General features: G+C 73.5%; 4 protein-coding genes across 5 annotated transcripts; 3 read left to right on the top strand and 1 right to left on the bottom strand.

Moving 5' to 3' along the window:
- Positions 1-94: 94 nt before the first annotated feature.
- On the top strand, positions 95-2,110 carry LOC141938840 (carnitine O-acetyltransferase-like; the record flags this gene model as incomplete). Its single annotated transcript, XM_074857855.1, is given in 7 exon segments — positions 95-195; positions 308-435; positions 534-644; positions 727-863; positions 1,020-1,082; positions 1,230-1,367; positions 1,701-2,110. Coding segments are annotated over 7 exon segments (948 nt in total), but the record flags the coding sequence as incomplete, so codon positions are not given.
- Positions 2,111-2,628: 518 nt separating this feature from the next.
- Positions 2,629-5,221, top strand: PRRT1 (proline rich transmembrane protein 1). Its single transcript, XM_074857854.1, has 4 exons — positions 2,629-2,823; positions 3,379-3,743; positions 4,210-4,431; positions 4,542-5,221. Exons 1-4 carry the CDS (start codon positions 2,805-2,807, stop codon positions 4,716-4,718), a joined length of 783 nt encoding a protein of 260 aa, XP_074713955.1. The 5' UTR covers positions 2,629-2,804; the 3' UTR covers positions 4,719-5,221.
- Positions 5,222-5,521: 300 nt separating this feature from the next.
- FKBPL (FKBP prolyl isomerase like) lies at positions 5,522-7,806 on the bottom strand. Its single transcript, XM_074857860.1, has 3 exons — positions 7,680-7,806; positions 6,372-7,440; positions 5,522-6,341 (listed from the first exon to the last, which is right to left on the bottom strand). The coding sequence occupies exons 2-3, from the start codon at positions 7,402-7,404 to the stop codon at positions 5,683-5,685; spliced, it is 1,692 nt and encodes a 563-aa protein (XP_074713961.1). The 5' UTR covers positions 7,405-7,440; positions 7,680-7,806; the 3' UTR covers positions 5,522-5,682.
- A 30-nt stretch (positions 7,807-7,836) lies between these two features.
- ATF6B (activating transcription factor 6 beta) lies at positions 7,837-12,982 on the top strand. Of its 2 annotated transcripts, none has more exons than XM_074857857.1 (16): positions 7,837-8,000; positions 8,242-8,318; positions 8,391-8,472; positions 8,683-8,774; positions 8,855-8,927; positions 9,006-9,185; positions 9,476-9,648; positions 9,876-10,061; positions 10,389-10,480; positions 10,550-10,720; positions 10,829-10,921; positions 11,193-11,280; positions 11,564-11,637; positions 11,811-11,919; positions 12,002-12,086; positions 12,495-12,982. In XM_074857857.1, the coding sequence occupies exons 1-16, from the start codon at positions 7,916-7,918 to the stop codon at positions 12,671-12,673; spliced, it is 1,839 nt and encodes a 612-aa protein (XP_074713958.1). In that variant the 5' UTR covers positions 7,837-7,915; the 3' UTR covers positions 12,674-12,982. The 2 variants fall into 2 exon arrangements, with proteins under 2 accessions (XP_074713958.1, XP_074713957.1); XM_074857856.1 differs by having other exon boundaries at positions 9,003-9,185.
- The last annotated feature ends 20 nt before the right edge of the window (positions 12,983-13,002 follow it).

The raw sequence follows: 13,002 nt of genomic DNA, 5'->3' as shown, positions 1-13,002 counted from the left end.
CTTCGTGGTGTGAAAGGGGGCGGGGCTTCCTGTTTTGCGAGGCGTGTCTGGGGGGAGGCGGACTTCCCTGTGGCCTGACCCCGCCCCCCGGCAGTTCATCGTTGGGGAGGACGGGACCTGCGGGGTCGTCTATGACCCGGCCGTGATTGACGGCGCAGTTGTCACGGAGATGGTTGACCACGCCCTCGACTACTGGTGAGTGAGGGGGCGGGGCTTGGCTGGCCCGGAGGGACTTCCTGTCTCTGAGAGCGGGACCTCCTGCCGTGCTGGGGGCGGGACTTCCTGCACTCACTGGCCCCGCCCTCAGCCGCCGCCTGCAGCCCGGCCCCCCTGCAATGGCGTCGCCGCCCCTCGCCCCCGCCCCAGCGGCTCCGCTTCAGCCTCGGCCCCCGAAACTGCCCCCGAGGTGGAGCGGGCGAAACGGCACCTGGACAGGTGGGGGTCACGGGGGGGTCACGGGGTCACCCCGGGGTCATGGGGGTGGGGGGGAGGGGCCAGGTGTGGCCGCTCACTCCCTCTTCCCCTCCCCCCAGCCTGGCGGCGGACGTGGACATTCACTGCTTCTCCCACGAGGGCTTTGGGGCGACCGGGGGCCTGCGGCCGGAGGCCATCGTCCAGGTGGCCCTGCAGGTGGCCTTTTACAGGTAGGGGGGGACACAGGGGGCAGTTCCAGGCGGCTGGGGGGGACCCCGGAACCCAGGGGACACAGGTCTGCCCCCCTCCCAGGGCCCACGGCTCCCTCTGCGCCTCCTGCGAGCCGACGTCCCTGCGCCACGTCCTGCCCGGCTGCACTGACCTGCTGCGCCCCCCCCGGGCCCCCCTGCCTGGCCCTGGCCCGCGCCCTCGACGACCCCCACGTGGAGGTAGGTGGCTTCCTGCCGGGGGGGCGGGACTTCCTGCAGTGGGCTTGCGGGGATTGGAATGGGGCAGGGGCGGGACTTCTGCCCAAAAGGTGTGAAGTGCGGGCGGGACTTCCTGCCCAAAAGGTGTGACGTTGGGGCGGGACTTCCTCTTCCCAGCCGGAGCTGCAGCTGTCGCTGCTGCAGGAGGCGGTGGAGGCGCAGAGCCGGCGCACGCAGGAGGTGAGGGGCCGGCGGGCGGCAGGACCCCAGCGTGTGGGGCAGGGCTCGAGGGTGGGGGGGGGGACTCGGGGGTGGCCCTGGAGGGGGGGGGGGCACAGTGGCAGCAGCAGGGGCCGTGGGGCAGGTGAGGACCCGGTGCCCGCGCAGGTGCTGGCCGGGCAGGGCGCCGAGCGGCACCTGCAGGGGCTGCGGCAGGCGGCCATCGCCGCAGGGGAGCCGCTCCCCGAGATCTTCCTGGACCCGGCCTACGCCCTCGCCACCCACTTCCGCCTCTGCACCCTCCAGGTACCGCCCCAGCACCCCCAAACCCCCCGGGACTCGCGGGGCACTGGGGGTGTCTCCAGAGCCCCTTTGGGACGGGCGGGGGGAGGATCGGGCCCGTGTGGGGGCCATGGGGGGGGGGTGGCCATTGTTGGGTGGGGGGCAGGAGCCGGGGGGGTTTGGGGGCAGTTTGGGGGTACCTGGGTTATGTTTTGGGGCACACAGGTTTGGGGGGGGGGGAGGTGCGTACTTTTCAGGGGGGTGACAGGTTGGGGGGGCTCTTAGTGCGCAAAGGGTGGTTTGGGGGGTTTTGGGGTGCGCTGGGGGTCCCAGGGTGCAGCACCATCCCCCCCCCAGGTACGCTCCCGGGAGGGCTGCTGGCTGCTGCGGGGGCCGCTGGTGCCCGACGGCTACGGGGTGGGCGTGGGGCACGTGGCCCCCCCCGGACCCCCCCAGACCCCTATGACCCCCCAGCCCCCCCAGAGGGCTGCGCGTGGCCATCACCGCCTTCGCCTGCTGCCACGAGACCGAGGCCACGCGCCTGGGGGCCGCGCTGCGGGGGGCCCTCGACAGCCTCGGGGGGCTGCTGCGCCGCCACGGCCCTCCCAGCCCCCCCCACCCCCCTGAGTGACACTGACCCCCCGGGGGACCCCCAGCGACACCTGACCTTGCCCCCACCCCCCAAATCTGGGGGACCTCCCTCCCCCTCACCTCCTCATGGTCCTCCCTGCACCACACCAACACTCCCAGGGTCTCCCACACCCCCCCTGCACCCCCAGCACTCCCTGGGCCCTCCCAGGCCCCCCTGGGACCAGCCCTATCGGGCCAAGGTGGATATTTAGGGACAGAACTGGCTGGTTTGGTTACTGGGAAAACTCAATAAAGTCTCATGACCTCGGTGGTGTTGGGGGCTTCAGTCTGAGGCATCCAGTCCGGGTTTTGGGGGTGTGGGGCGTCTCGGTCTGGGGGATCCAGTCCGGGTTTTGGGGGTGTGGGGGCATCTCGGTCTGGGGGATCCAGTCCGGGTTTTGGGGGGTGTGGGGGTGTCTCGGTCTGGGGGATCCAGTCCGGGTTTTGGGGGTGTGGGGGTGTCTCGGTCTGGGGGATCCAGTCCGGGTTTTTGGGAGAAGGGGTGGGGTGTCTCGGTCGGGGTCGGGCCGGGTCCAGCCAGGTGTTTGCGCGGGTCCCGATCCGGTCCGAGGGATCCAGTCCGGGCGGTGGTTGCCGGTCCGGCTCCGCTCCGGCCCGATCCAGGCCGGGTTCCGGGGCGGTCCCGGTCCGGTCCGGCCCGCTCGGCTCCAGCCCGGGCTTTGCGCCGGGCCGGGAGGCGGGGGGGGCCCGATCCGGCCCGGGGGATCCAGCTCGGGCGCCGGTTCCGATCCGGATCCGCGTCCCGATCCGGCCCGGGCTTTGTGCCGGCCCGGCTGGGGGTCCCGGTCCCGGTCCGGTTCGGCCCCGGCCATGGCGGCCGAAAAACCCGGTGCGGAGCTTGGGGAGCGGGATGGGGGCGAGCGGGGGGTGGGGGCGAGGAGGGGGCGGGGGGGCCGGGGGGGGTGTCGGGTCACGCGTGTCCGTGTCCGCGGAGGCTGCGCTCTGCAGGCGGGGGGGCTGCGTGTGCAACCGTCACACGCGTGTGCCCCGTGTCCGCGGGTGTGTGTGTGTGTGTGCACACGCGTGTGCACATGCCCGGGGGGCTCAGGCGGCCGGGGTAGCCCCCTCCCACCCCGCGGTGTCGTGCTATAAATAGCTCCGGGTTGCGGGGAGGGTGACCCAGAAACAGCCGAGGGGGGGCGGGGGGGGGGGAGGATTTGGGTAGTTTTGGGGGTCGCCAGGGTTTATGGGGTCTGGGGGGGGGCCCATGTGATTTGGGGGGGGGACATCTGGGGGTCTCACGGGGACCGAGGGATTGGGGGGGGGGGGGGGGGGGGGGGCGCTGGGAGTTCGGGGGAGCCTTTGAGGGTGCGGGTCCCTGGGGATGGGGGATGATCTGGGGGGGGGGGGGGAGCCGCCCGCCCTGACGCCCCTCTCCCCCCAGGAGTGCCGGAAGGGGCCCCCCACGCCTCGCCCCCCCCCTACGGGCCGCCGGCGCCACCGGGGCCGGGGGGGGGCATGGGGGCAGCCACGCTGCCGCGGGGGGGGCTGGCGGGGGCGGCCACGCTGCCGCGGGGGGGGCCGGGGGCCGGGGGGGTGGCGGGGGCAGCCACGCTGCCCCGGGGGCTGCCGGGGGCCGGGGGGGCCCCACACGCCGCTGCACACGCGGCCACGCTGCCCCGGCCCCCCCCCGCCGCCCCCCAGCCCTACGGGGCCCCCCCCCAGCCCCCCCTGCCCTACGCGCCCCCCCCCTTCGCCCTCCAGCTCCAGCCCTGCACGGCCTATGTCCCCGTGTACCCCGTGGGGCCGGTGAGTGGGCGGGGCCTGCGGTGAGGGGTGGGGCCTGCGATGGGGCGGGGCCTGCGGGAAGGGGAGGGGAGGGACAGGATGAGCTAGCAGGGAGGGGTGGGACCAAGAGGGGGGTGGGGCCAATGGGGGTGCAGCTTGTGGAAGGGGTGGGGCTATGTGGGCATGGCTCTGGGGAGGGACTCTATGGAGGGGGTGGGGCTTGCAGGGGGGTGATGGGAAGGGGAGGGGCTTCCAGGATGGGGAGGAGCTTACTGGGGCATGGCCTGTGGGGGGAGGGTGTGGGGGTGTGGCATGTGGGAGGGGAGGGGGCATGGCCTCAGTGACAGGGGCATGGCCTGATGGGCACAGCCAAACTCCCACGCCGATGGGGTGTGGCCCGTGGGTGGGGCCTCACATAGGGGCGTGGCCACACAGGGGGTGTGGCCCTGCTGTGGCCCCACCCCTGATCCCCCTCCCCCCTCTGCAGGCCTTCGGGGCGGCCCCCCCTGGCCCCGGCCCCGGCCCCCTGCCTGGCCCCGTGGGGGTGCCGGTGGGGGGCACCCTGGGGGGGGCAGTGGGGGCCCCCCTGGGGGTCCCGGCGGGGCTGGAGGGGCGCCGGGCGCCCCACGACTACCTGCCCATTGCCGTCCTCACCACCCTCTGCTGCTTCTGGCCCACCGGCGTCGTCGCCATCGTCAAGGCCGTGCAGGTGCGGGGGGCTGGATGGGGGGGGGGTGTGTCTGCGGGCTTCCTGGGAGCCCCCCTGTGCCTGTGGGGGTGCAGGGCGGTGGGAGGGGGGTGCTGACACCCTCCCCCCAGGTGCGTACGGCAGTGGCGCGGGGGGACATCGTCTCGGCCGAGATCGCCTCGCGGGAGGCGCGGAACTTCTCCTTCATCAGCCTGGCCGTGGGCATCGCCGCCATCGTGCTCTGCACCATCCTCACTGTCGTCATCATCATCGCCGCCCAGCACCACGACAACGACTGGGAGCCATAGCCACGAAGCCGCAGCGACCGCCCGGGGACCCCCCCCGCCACGCCCCAGCCCACAGCATCGCCCCGGTGATGCCAGGGATCGCCTAGCGATGGCCTTTGGCATCACCATGGCAACGCTGGGCATCCTAGCAACGCCCTAGCGATGGCTTGGGTACCAGAGACCCTCAGCGTTGCTGTGGCAACAGCACTGGGCATCCCCAGCGTCACCCACGTCTCCCCTGGCAACGCCTGGGAGTCCTCACGTCGCCCCAGCAACGGGAACAGCCGCCCCCCCCCCCCGGGATCCCATAGCAACACCCTGGCAACAGGTTCAGCATCGCCATGGCAACGCCTGACCCCACCCCCCACCCACGCCTCTGGCCCCGCCCCCAGGGCTCCCGGCGGGCTCCCAGGATGCTTTGCGGCAGGGCCCCGCTCCATCTGCATGCCAAGCCCCGCCCCACCAGGCCCCGCCCCCTGTGACGCGTTTCACTGCTGACGGTTCAATAAATCTCTATATTGATACGGGGGCGTCTCCATGGCAACCACTGCAGAGTGATGCTGCTGGTGAAGTGGGGCCATCGTTAGCGGTTGCTAATTGGGGGGAGGCCCCCCAGCATGTTCCATGGTGAGAGCACTCTGGGGCGATGCCCCCCCTCCCCGTTAAGCACTTCTCATTAACGAGCCTGTTTATTGGGGGTGGGTGGTGTCCATCCTCCCAGATCCCCCTCCCCAAACAGCATCTCCATGGCAACAGCACCCAGTGCTGCATCCCCAGGGTGATGCTGCACCCACCCTCCTCCCCGCTCCCTAACGACACACCCGCTCGTTAACAATCCTGTTTATTATCAAGAGGGCAACCCCCAGCGCGCCAGACAGACCCCCGCTCCCTAACGAAGCGCCCCTCGTTAACCGCCCCCGAGGTTATCACGGGGACGCCCCCCAGCCTCTCCCTCACCCCTAACGAAGCGCCCCTCGTTAGCGCCTCAGGCGAAGAGCCGCCCCAGGCGCCGTGCCAGGCGGGCGTCCCTCTCGCGGGCGGCCCCCCGCACCCGGCGCAGCTCCCGGCGGGCGCCGGCGTGTCCAGGCTCCTCCCGCAGCACCAGCGCCAGGTCGGCGGCCGCCGCCTCCAGGTCGCTCATGGCCGCGGCCGCCAGCGCCCGCCGGAACCGCGCCTCCAGGTGCCCCGGGCGCAGGGCCAGCGCCTTCCCCGCGTTGGCGGCCGCCGCCGCCGGCAGCCCCAGCCGCAGCTGGCAGAGCGCCAGCCCGGCGTGCAGCTCCGCCTTGGGCCGCGCCAGCGCGGGGGGCAGCGGCGGGGCCCCCCCGGCCGCCACGGCCGCTCGCAGCGCCTGCGCGTAGGCCCTGGCCGCCGGCCCCGCCGCCCCGGCCCCCAGCAGCGCCGCCGCCCGCTCCTGCCTCGCCAGCACCTCGCGCCAGCGCCCGCCCGGCGCCTCCTCCCAGAAGGGGGGCGCGGGGGAGAAGCCCCCCAGCCGCACCCCCAGCGCCGCCGCCGCGCCCGCCGGCCGCAGCCGGGCGCGCTCGCCCGCCGCCATCGTCTCCAGGCAGGCGTCCAGCGCCGCCGCCCAGCGCCCCTCGCCCCCTCCCAGCCGCAGCGTGCGCCACCGGCCGCCCCCGGCCCCCGCCGCCAGCGCCCCCCAGCCCGCGGCCGCCCCGCGGGGGCCGGGGGCCTCCAGCCGCACGCGGCAGCGGGACCCGGGCCCGGGGCGCCCCAGGCCCCGCCCGCGGCGCAGCACCCGCTTGGCGAAGGCGGCGTCGGGGCTGAGCCACCAGCCCGGGGGGGCCCCGGACCGTGCCCAGGGGTCCCCCCCGCCCCCCTCCTGCTCCTCCAGCTCCTCCTCCTCCTCCTCCTCCTCCTCCAGCTGCCCCCAGCCCTCCTCCCCCTCCTCCTCCTCGCCCTCGGGCGCCCGCAGCCACGCCTCCTCGCACGACCAGTCCCAGGGATCCGCTGCCCCATTGGCCGGGGCCAGCGGGGCTGCCTGCTCATTGGAGGGCTCCGCCCGGTGGGGCGACGCCCCATTGGCTGGATCCAGGAGGGCGGCGGGAGCATTGGTTGGATCGCGGCATCCTGCCCTCTCATTGGTTGGCACTCCAAAGCCGCTGTCCCTATTGGTTGGGGCTTCAGGTGCCGTGTCCTCATTGACTGGGACGTGTGGTACCGTGTCCTTATTGGCTGGGGCTCGCAGCTCTACGTCCTCATTGGCTGGGGCTTCAGGTGCCGCATCCTCATTGGCTGGGTGCTGCGGCCCCTTGGTCTCATTGGTCAGGTCGTGCGGCTCTGCCTCCTCATTGGTTGCGCCCCGAAGCCCGACCACCCCCTTGGCTGGGCCCTGGCACCCTGTCATCTCATTGGTTTGGTCTTGGGGCCCAGTGTCTCCCCGGGAGGGGCCCCGCAGGCCTCCTCTCTCCTCATTGGCTGAGCTCCCGGCCACTCGCTCCCCCTCCAGCTGGGCATTGGCTGAGCCGCGGCTCCCCCTTCCCTCATTGGACAGCGCGGTTCCCCTGGATGACTCCTCCACCGCGCAGGCTCCCCTGTGCCCGTCATTGGCCGGTACCGGGCTCCCTCTCTCCCCATTGGACAAACCTCTGTGCGCTCGCTGCCCATTGGCCGGCCCTGCCACCACAGCGTTGGCCCCATTGGCTGCTCCCCTCAGTGCCACCTCCTCATTGGCTGAATCTCTTCCTTCCATTTCCTCTTCGGCCAATCGCGTTTCTCCGGCGCTGGCCTATGAGAGAGAGGGGGCGGAGCCTGATCAGAGGGGACCCGGGCCCCGGGCCCCTTCTCCCCCCCCTCCAGGGGACCCGCGGGGTCCGGGCCCTTCCCGCTCCCCCTGGGCTGGGACCCCGCCCTCTGGCACCGCCTCCTCGCGTCACCTCCGGCCGCGCCCCCACCTAGGCCGCGGCCCGCCTGGGCGGGGTTGCCATGGAGACGCCCACCCTCCCCCTGCGGGCGGGCGGGCCCTACCAGGGCCGGTAGAACGGACCCAGCGTCCGGCGGCGGGGTGCGGGGCTGCGGGCCCTGGCGTCCGGCGGCGGCGCTGCCCCTTTAAACGCCGCCGGTGCGGCCGAGAGGGCGGAAGACCGCAGCGCGCATGCGCCTCCCGCCCCGCCCGCGCCGCGCACGCGCAGAGCCCGCCCGGACGCCGCGCGCTCCCGTTGGGCGGAGTGGCGGGGGGCGGGGCGGGCGGCGGCGGGCGGAAGATGGCGGCGCTGGCGCCGGAGCTGCTGGTGCTGAGCGACGCGGGGCGGTTCCGGGCCGACAACCTGCTGGGGGCCGAGGACTGGGGTAGGCCCGGGCAGGGCGGGCGGGGCTGAGCCGCGGCGGGGCGGGGGCGCCGCTTCCGCAGTTGGGGTGCGGGGTGGGGGTGCGGGGGGGGGGGTGTGGTTTAGGGCGGAGCTAAAGGGGGGCGGGGCCTGGGTGGGGCGGAGCTAAATCATTTGGGGGTGTGGTCATGTGACTGGGGGCGGTGCTAAGCCCCGTTGGGGGCGGGGTTTTTGTGTAACCACCCCCCTATTCGCCCCGCCAGATGTCACTCTCTACAGTTGCCTTGACGACAGGCTGGAGCCCGCCCACCTCTTCCCCTCCCTGGACCCCGACCCCATGGTAAGCCCCGCCCCCTCCGCCCAAGCTCCACCCCCCTGGCTGGGGTCTGAGACCCTCCTTCCCCCTGCCCAGTTCGACTGTGCCTTCGAGGGGGGTGAGGCCGCCAGCCCCCCCGACCCCCCGTGGGACCAGGAGCCCCCCAGCCTCTTCCCCGGTGAGTAGGGGGGCAGAAGGGAGGTCCTGGGGGGTCTTCTGGGGGGCGTATGGTGGGCTTGGGGGGGGATGAGGTGGTGAGAGGGGATGTGGGGGACTGGGGGGGCTCTGGGGTTCCGGTGGGGGACTGGGGGTTACCGGACGCCGGGGGGGTCTTTGGGGCACAGCCGCAGAGGGACCCCTGCCAGCCTCCTGCCCCCGCCCCCCCCAGACCTGCAGGTGAAGTCGGAGCCAGGGTCCCCCACCTCGTCCCACTGCTCCGACTCCTCCGGCCTCTCCTCTGCCTCCGAGCCTCTGGCCTGGGTATGTTCCCCCCCACTGGTGCCCCGTTGCCCCCCACTGGCCCCTGCCCCCCTTCCCCCATCTCAGCTCTGTCCCTGCAGGCCCCCAGCCCCCCCGAGCTGGGGGTGAAGACGGAGCCGACGCCTCCGCTGCCCTGCACCCCCGCTGATGCCGGTGAGCTGGGGACAGACAGATGTTGGGGGGTGCCGGGGGGGTCCTGCCACCCCCACTGACAATGCTGTGCTGCAGCAGGGAAGGCGCCACGGGCTGTGAAGGCAGAGGGGGCTCCCCCAAGCCGCCGGACCCCCCCCATCCAGCCTAAGCCCTCTGGAGGGGCCACCGTGCCTGGGGGGGCCACCCCAAGTCCCCCCCAGACCATCCTGCTGCAGCCGCTGCCTGGAGCCGCCCCCTCCCTGCCCGCAGCCATCACTGGTAGGGCTGGGGCCGTGGGAGATTGGGGGTGCTGGGGGCACCGGGGGCAGCAGGGAGGGGCTTGGGGGAGCCTGAGGCCATGGGGAGGGCGGTTGGAGGGTCTGGGGCGGGGGGGACCATAGGGGTTTTGGGGGGTCTGAGGGGTGCCGGGGCTGTGGGATCAGGGGTGCTGGTGGGGGGTCTGGGAGGGGCAGGGTGACGGGGAGGGGTTTGGGGGTGATGGGGAGGCTGGAGTGACGGGGAGGTGTTCTGGGGGCCCTGGGTGAGCGGGGGGCTTTGGGGGTCTGCAGTGCCGGCCCCCGCGGTGCTGCTGTCACCGGCCGAGCTGTTGCTGCCGGGTCTCCTGTGCCTGCCCCCCCCTGGCCGGGGGACCCCCCGCACCCCCCCCGGCCCCCCCAAGCCCGAGGCCAAGACCATCGTCCCGGCTCCCGCTCCCACCCCTCCTGGCCCCCAGGAGGTCGATGTGAGTACCCCCCGCGTCACCCCAACCCCTCGGGATCCTCCCCCACCCCTACTCCTGGGTGTCCCCTGACCCTCCCGGGGCGGCCCCCACCCCACGCGTCCCCACAGTGACCCTTCTCCCTCAGGGATGCCCCTCCCCATGGGGTGTCCCCCATCCCCCCGGGCATCCCCCTCCCCTGGGACCTCCGGGGTCCCCCCCGCCGGCCCCCCGGTGACCCACGGGCGCAGGCGAAGGTGCTGAAGCGGCAGCAGCGGATGATCAAGAACCGGGAGTCGGCGTGCCAGTCGCGGCGCCGGCGCAAGGAGTACGTGCAGGGGCTGGAGGAGCGGCTGCGCCAGGCCCTGGCCGACAACGACCGCCTGCGGCGCGAGAACGGGCTCCTGCGCCGACGCCTCGACGCTCTCCTGGGCCAGGTGGGGCCTGCGGGCGCGGGGCGGGGGGTCCCTCTGCTCGGGCGGTGACCCCGTCCCCTGGCGGCACCGTCTCCCTCGGCTTGTAATGGTGCAGCCTGTGCCCCCCACCCTGTGCCTGTCTCGTCACCATGGCAACGGGCCGCACCATGGCGGGGCCGCGGGGGGTACGGGATGTGCCGTCACTGGAGGGGGGGCTGCCCCATGGCAGGAGGGGTTTGGGGGGCAGCAGCTGCCTGGGACACAACCTTGTTGGGGGCAGGGGGGGCACCAGAGCCCCCGGGGGCTGTGCCTGACCCCCCCCGTCCATCCCCCTCCCCGTGCCCCCAGAGCTCGGAGCTGCGCCCCATCCCGGGCCCCCGCAAGCTGGCCTGCCTCGCCGCCCTCCTCCTCTTCCTCGCCTTCAACCTGGGCCCCCTCAGGTGGGTGTTGGGGGGGGGGAGCCCCCCTGCGGCTGCCGCCATTCCCCCCTCAACGTCCCCCTCCCGCAGCCTCTCGCAGCCGCCCCCCGCCGAGCCCCGGCGCCAGCCCCCCCCGCGGGGCCGCCGGCACCTCCTGGGGGTGGCTGAGGGGGGCCCCCCCGCCACCGACCCGCCCCGGACGTGGGGACCCCCCCTGGGGCCGCACGAGGAGCCCGCCCCCCCCGGAAGGACCCCCTTCAGGTACGTGCACCCCCTCGACAGGCCCCTCCGTTGGCCCCCCCAAACCTAACGGGACCCGCTGACCCCCGCGGGCCCCAGGGCAGCGCCGTGACCCCCCCGGCCCCCCAGGAACGCCTCTCTGGGCGCGGTGACGCTGCGGGAGCTGGACGGGCTGTTCCGGGCGTCCGACTGTCGCCACTTCAACCGCACCGAATCCCTGCGGTGTGTGGGGGGGGGCACGGGGGGGGGGGGGGGCTGGAGGCCTGTGGGATGTTGGGGGGTTGTGGGGAAAGGGGAGGGGGGAGTTGGAGGGAGGCACGGAGGACTGAGGGGGGCTGGGGGGGCAATGGGAAGATTGGGGGGGGCCAAGGGGTGCTGGGGCGGGGGTCACGGGGAGCGGGAGGGCACTGTGGGTGATTCCCCAGCATGCCCTGGGGCAGGGGGTCCCTGTGAGCCCCCCGTGAGCCGCTGCCCCCCATTCCCACTCCCCCAGGCTGGCGGATGAGCTCAGCGGGTGGGTCCGGCGCCACCAGATTGACCGACGGAAACCGGGGTCCCCCCCCCGGCCCTCCCGCAGCCAGGTAACGGGGGATCCCCGGGGTGAGGGGGGGTCCTGGGGGACCCCCAAGGGGCTCTGGGGACCCTTGGTGGCCCCTGGGGAGTTCTTGGTGATTCCTGTGGGGGTGTGGGGTGGGGGGCCTGGGAGGGCTCGGGGTGGGGGGCCTGGGGGGGGATGTAGCATCCCACGGGGGTCCTGGTGCGCTGGGGGGGGTCACAGCAGGGATTCTTGGGGTTGGGGGGGTCGCTGGGAGGTCAGGGGAGGTTCTGGAGGCGTCCCTACTCCCCCTGAACCCCCCGGGGCAGTTTCAGGCTTCACCCCCCTGGAAGGCACCAGCCTCCTCCCGCCTCGTCCCGGCTGCCCCCCCCCACCCAGACAGGTGAGAGTCCCCCGGAGCACAATCCCCCGAACCCCCCCGTGTCCCCCCCGAACCTTCCCATGTTCTCCCCCTCCCCTTGTACCCCCACCCACCCCTATTTCCACCCCAAACCCACCCCTGTGTGTGCTCCCTGCGCCCTCACCCTGCCCCTGACCCCCCCTGTGTCCCCCCAGGGCCCCCCCCGGGCAGCTCCAGCTCTACCGCCCCGACCGGGCTGAACCCCATTTCCTGGCTGCCATCGACCGCCGCGAGGACACGTTCTACGTCGTCTCCTTCCGGCGGGTATGGGGGGATGGGGGGGGGAGGCATGCTGCGGGGGTCTGCTGGGGGTTGGGGGGGTCCCCAATGCTGTGTCCTCCCCCAGGACCACCTCCTGCTGCCGGCCATCAGCCACAACAAGACATCGCGGCCGAAGATGTCCCTGGTGATGCCAGCAGCCGCCCTCAACGGTGAGCAGGGACCCCCCAGTGCCCCCCATGTGCTGCGGGGGGGCCCCATCTCCCGGGGGGGGGGCTGCCACTGTGTGTGCTCCCACCCCGGGGGGGGCAGTGTATATTGGGGGGATGGCAAGGTCCTCAGAGTCACTCCCATTGCGCCCGTGGGATCTTATGTCTGCGGCGGGGTGTGGGGGGGGTGGGGGTGTGTTTTCTTGGGGCTCCCTGTGCTGGGGGCGGCTGGGCTGGGGGGTCCCATTGCCCCAGGGGGTTTCCCCTGTTGCCCCGGGGGGGGGCTCAGAGTCACCTGTTGGGGGGTTTCGCCCTCTCCCTGGGGTTTTCTCTTTCCCGGCGTGGGGGGGTGGGGGGTGGGGTCTCTCTCATCCCTGGGGGGTCCCCAGCTGACCCCTCACCCCCCCCCAGAGAGCCTGTCGGGGCGCGGGGGGGGCCTGGAGGCCATGATGCAGGTGGACTGCGAGGTGATGGACACGCGCGTCATCCACGTCCGCCGCCGGCCCCCCCCGGCCAACCGCAGCCGGGCGCCCGCTCCCCCGCGCGCCCCCCGCCGCCCCCGCACGCTCTACCTGGGGGCTGGTGGGTAGCCCCGCCCCTCGGCGGCAGGCCCCGCCCCCGGGATCAAGCTCCGCCCACTCGGGTTCTGGAGCCCCTGCCCTCGGGAAAGCCCCACCCACTTGGAGCAAGCCCCGCCCGTGTGCGAACAGGCCCCGCCCCCTGGCTGCGCTCAGGGGGTGGAGCCTTCCCTGCCCGGACAAGCCCCGCCCCCAAGGTGAGGCCCCGCCCTCTGCAAGCACTTACCGGGGAGCCCCGCCCCCTGTTGTCCCTTAAAGGGGCAGAGCCCCCCTGGGGCTGTTTTCTACCCGGATCAATTAAAAAAATGAGAAAAATAAAAATGTGCTCTTGTCTGAGGGGG

Source organism: Strix uralensis, unplaced genomic scaffold (genome assembly GCF_047716275.1).
Source record: "Strix uralensis isolate ZFMK-TIS-50842 unplaced genomic scaffold, bStrUra1 scaffold_350, whole genome shotgun sequence".
NCBI lineage: Eukaryota > Metazoa > Chordata > Aves > Strigiformes > Strigidae > Strix > Strix uralensis.
The sequence above is the reverse complement of the archived record's forward strand: the minus strand, read 5'-3'. Positions and strand labels throughout refer to the sequence as shown.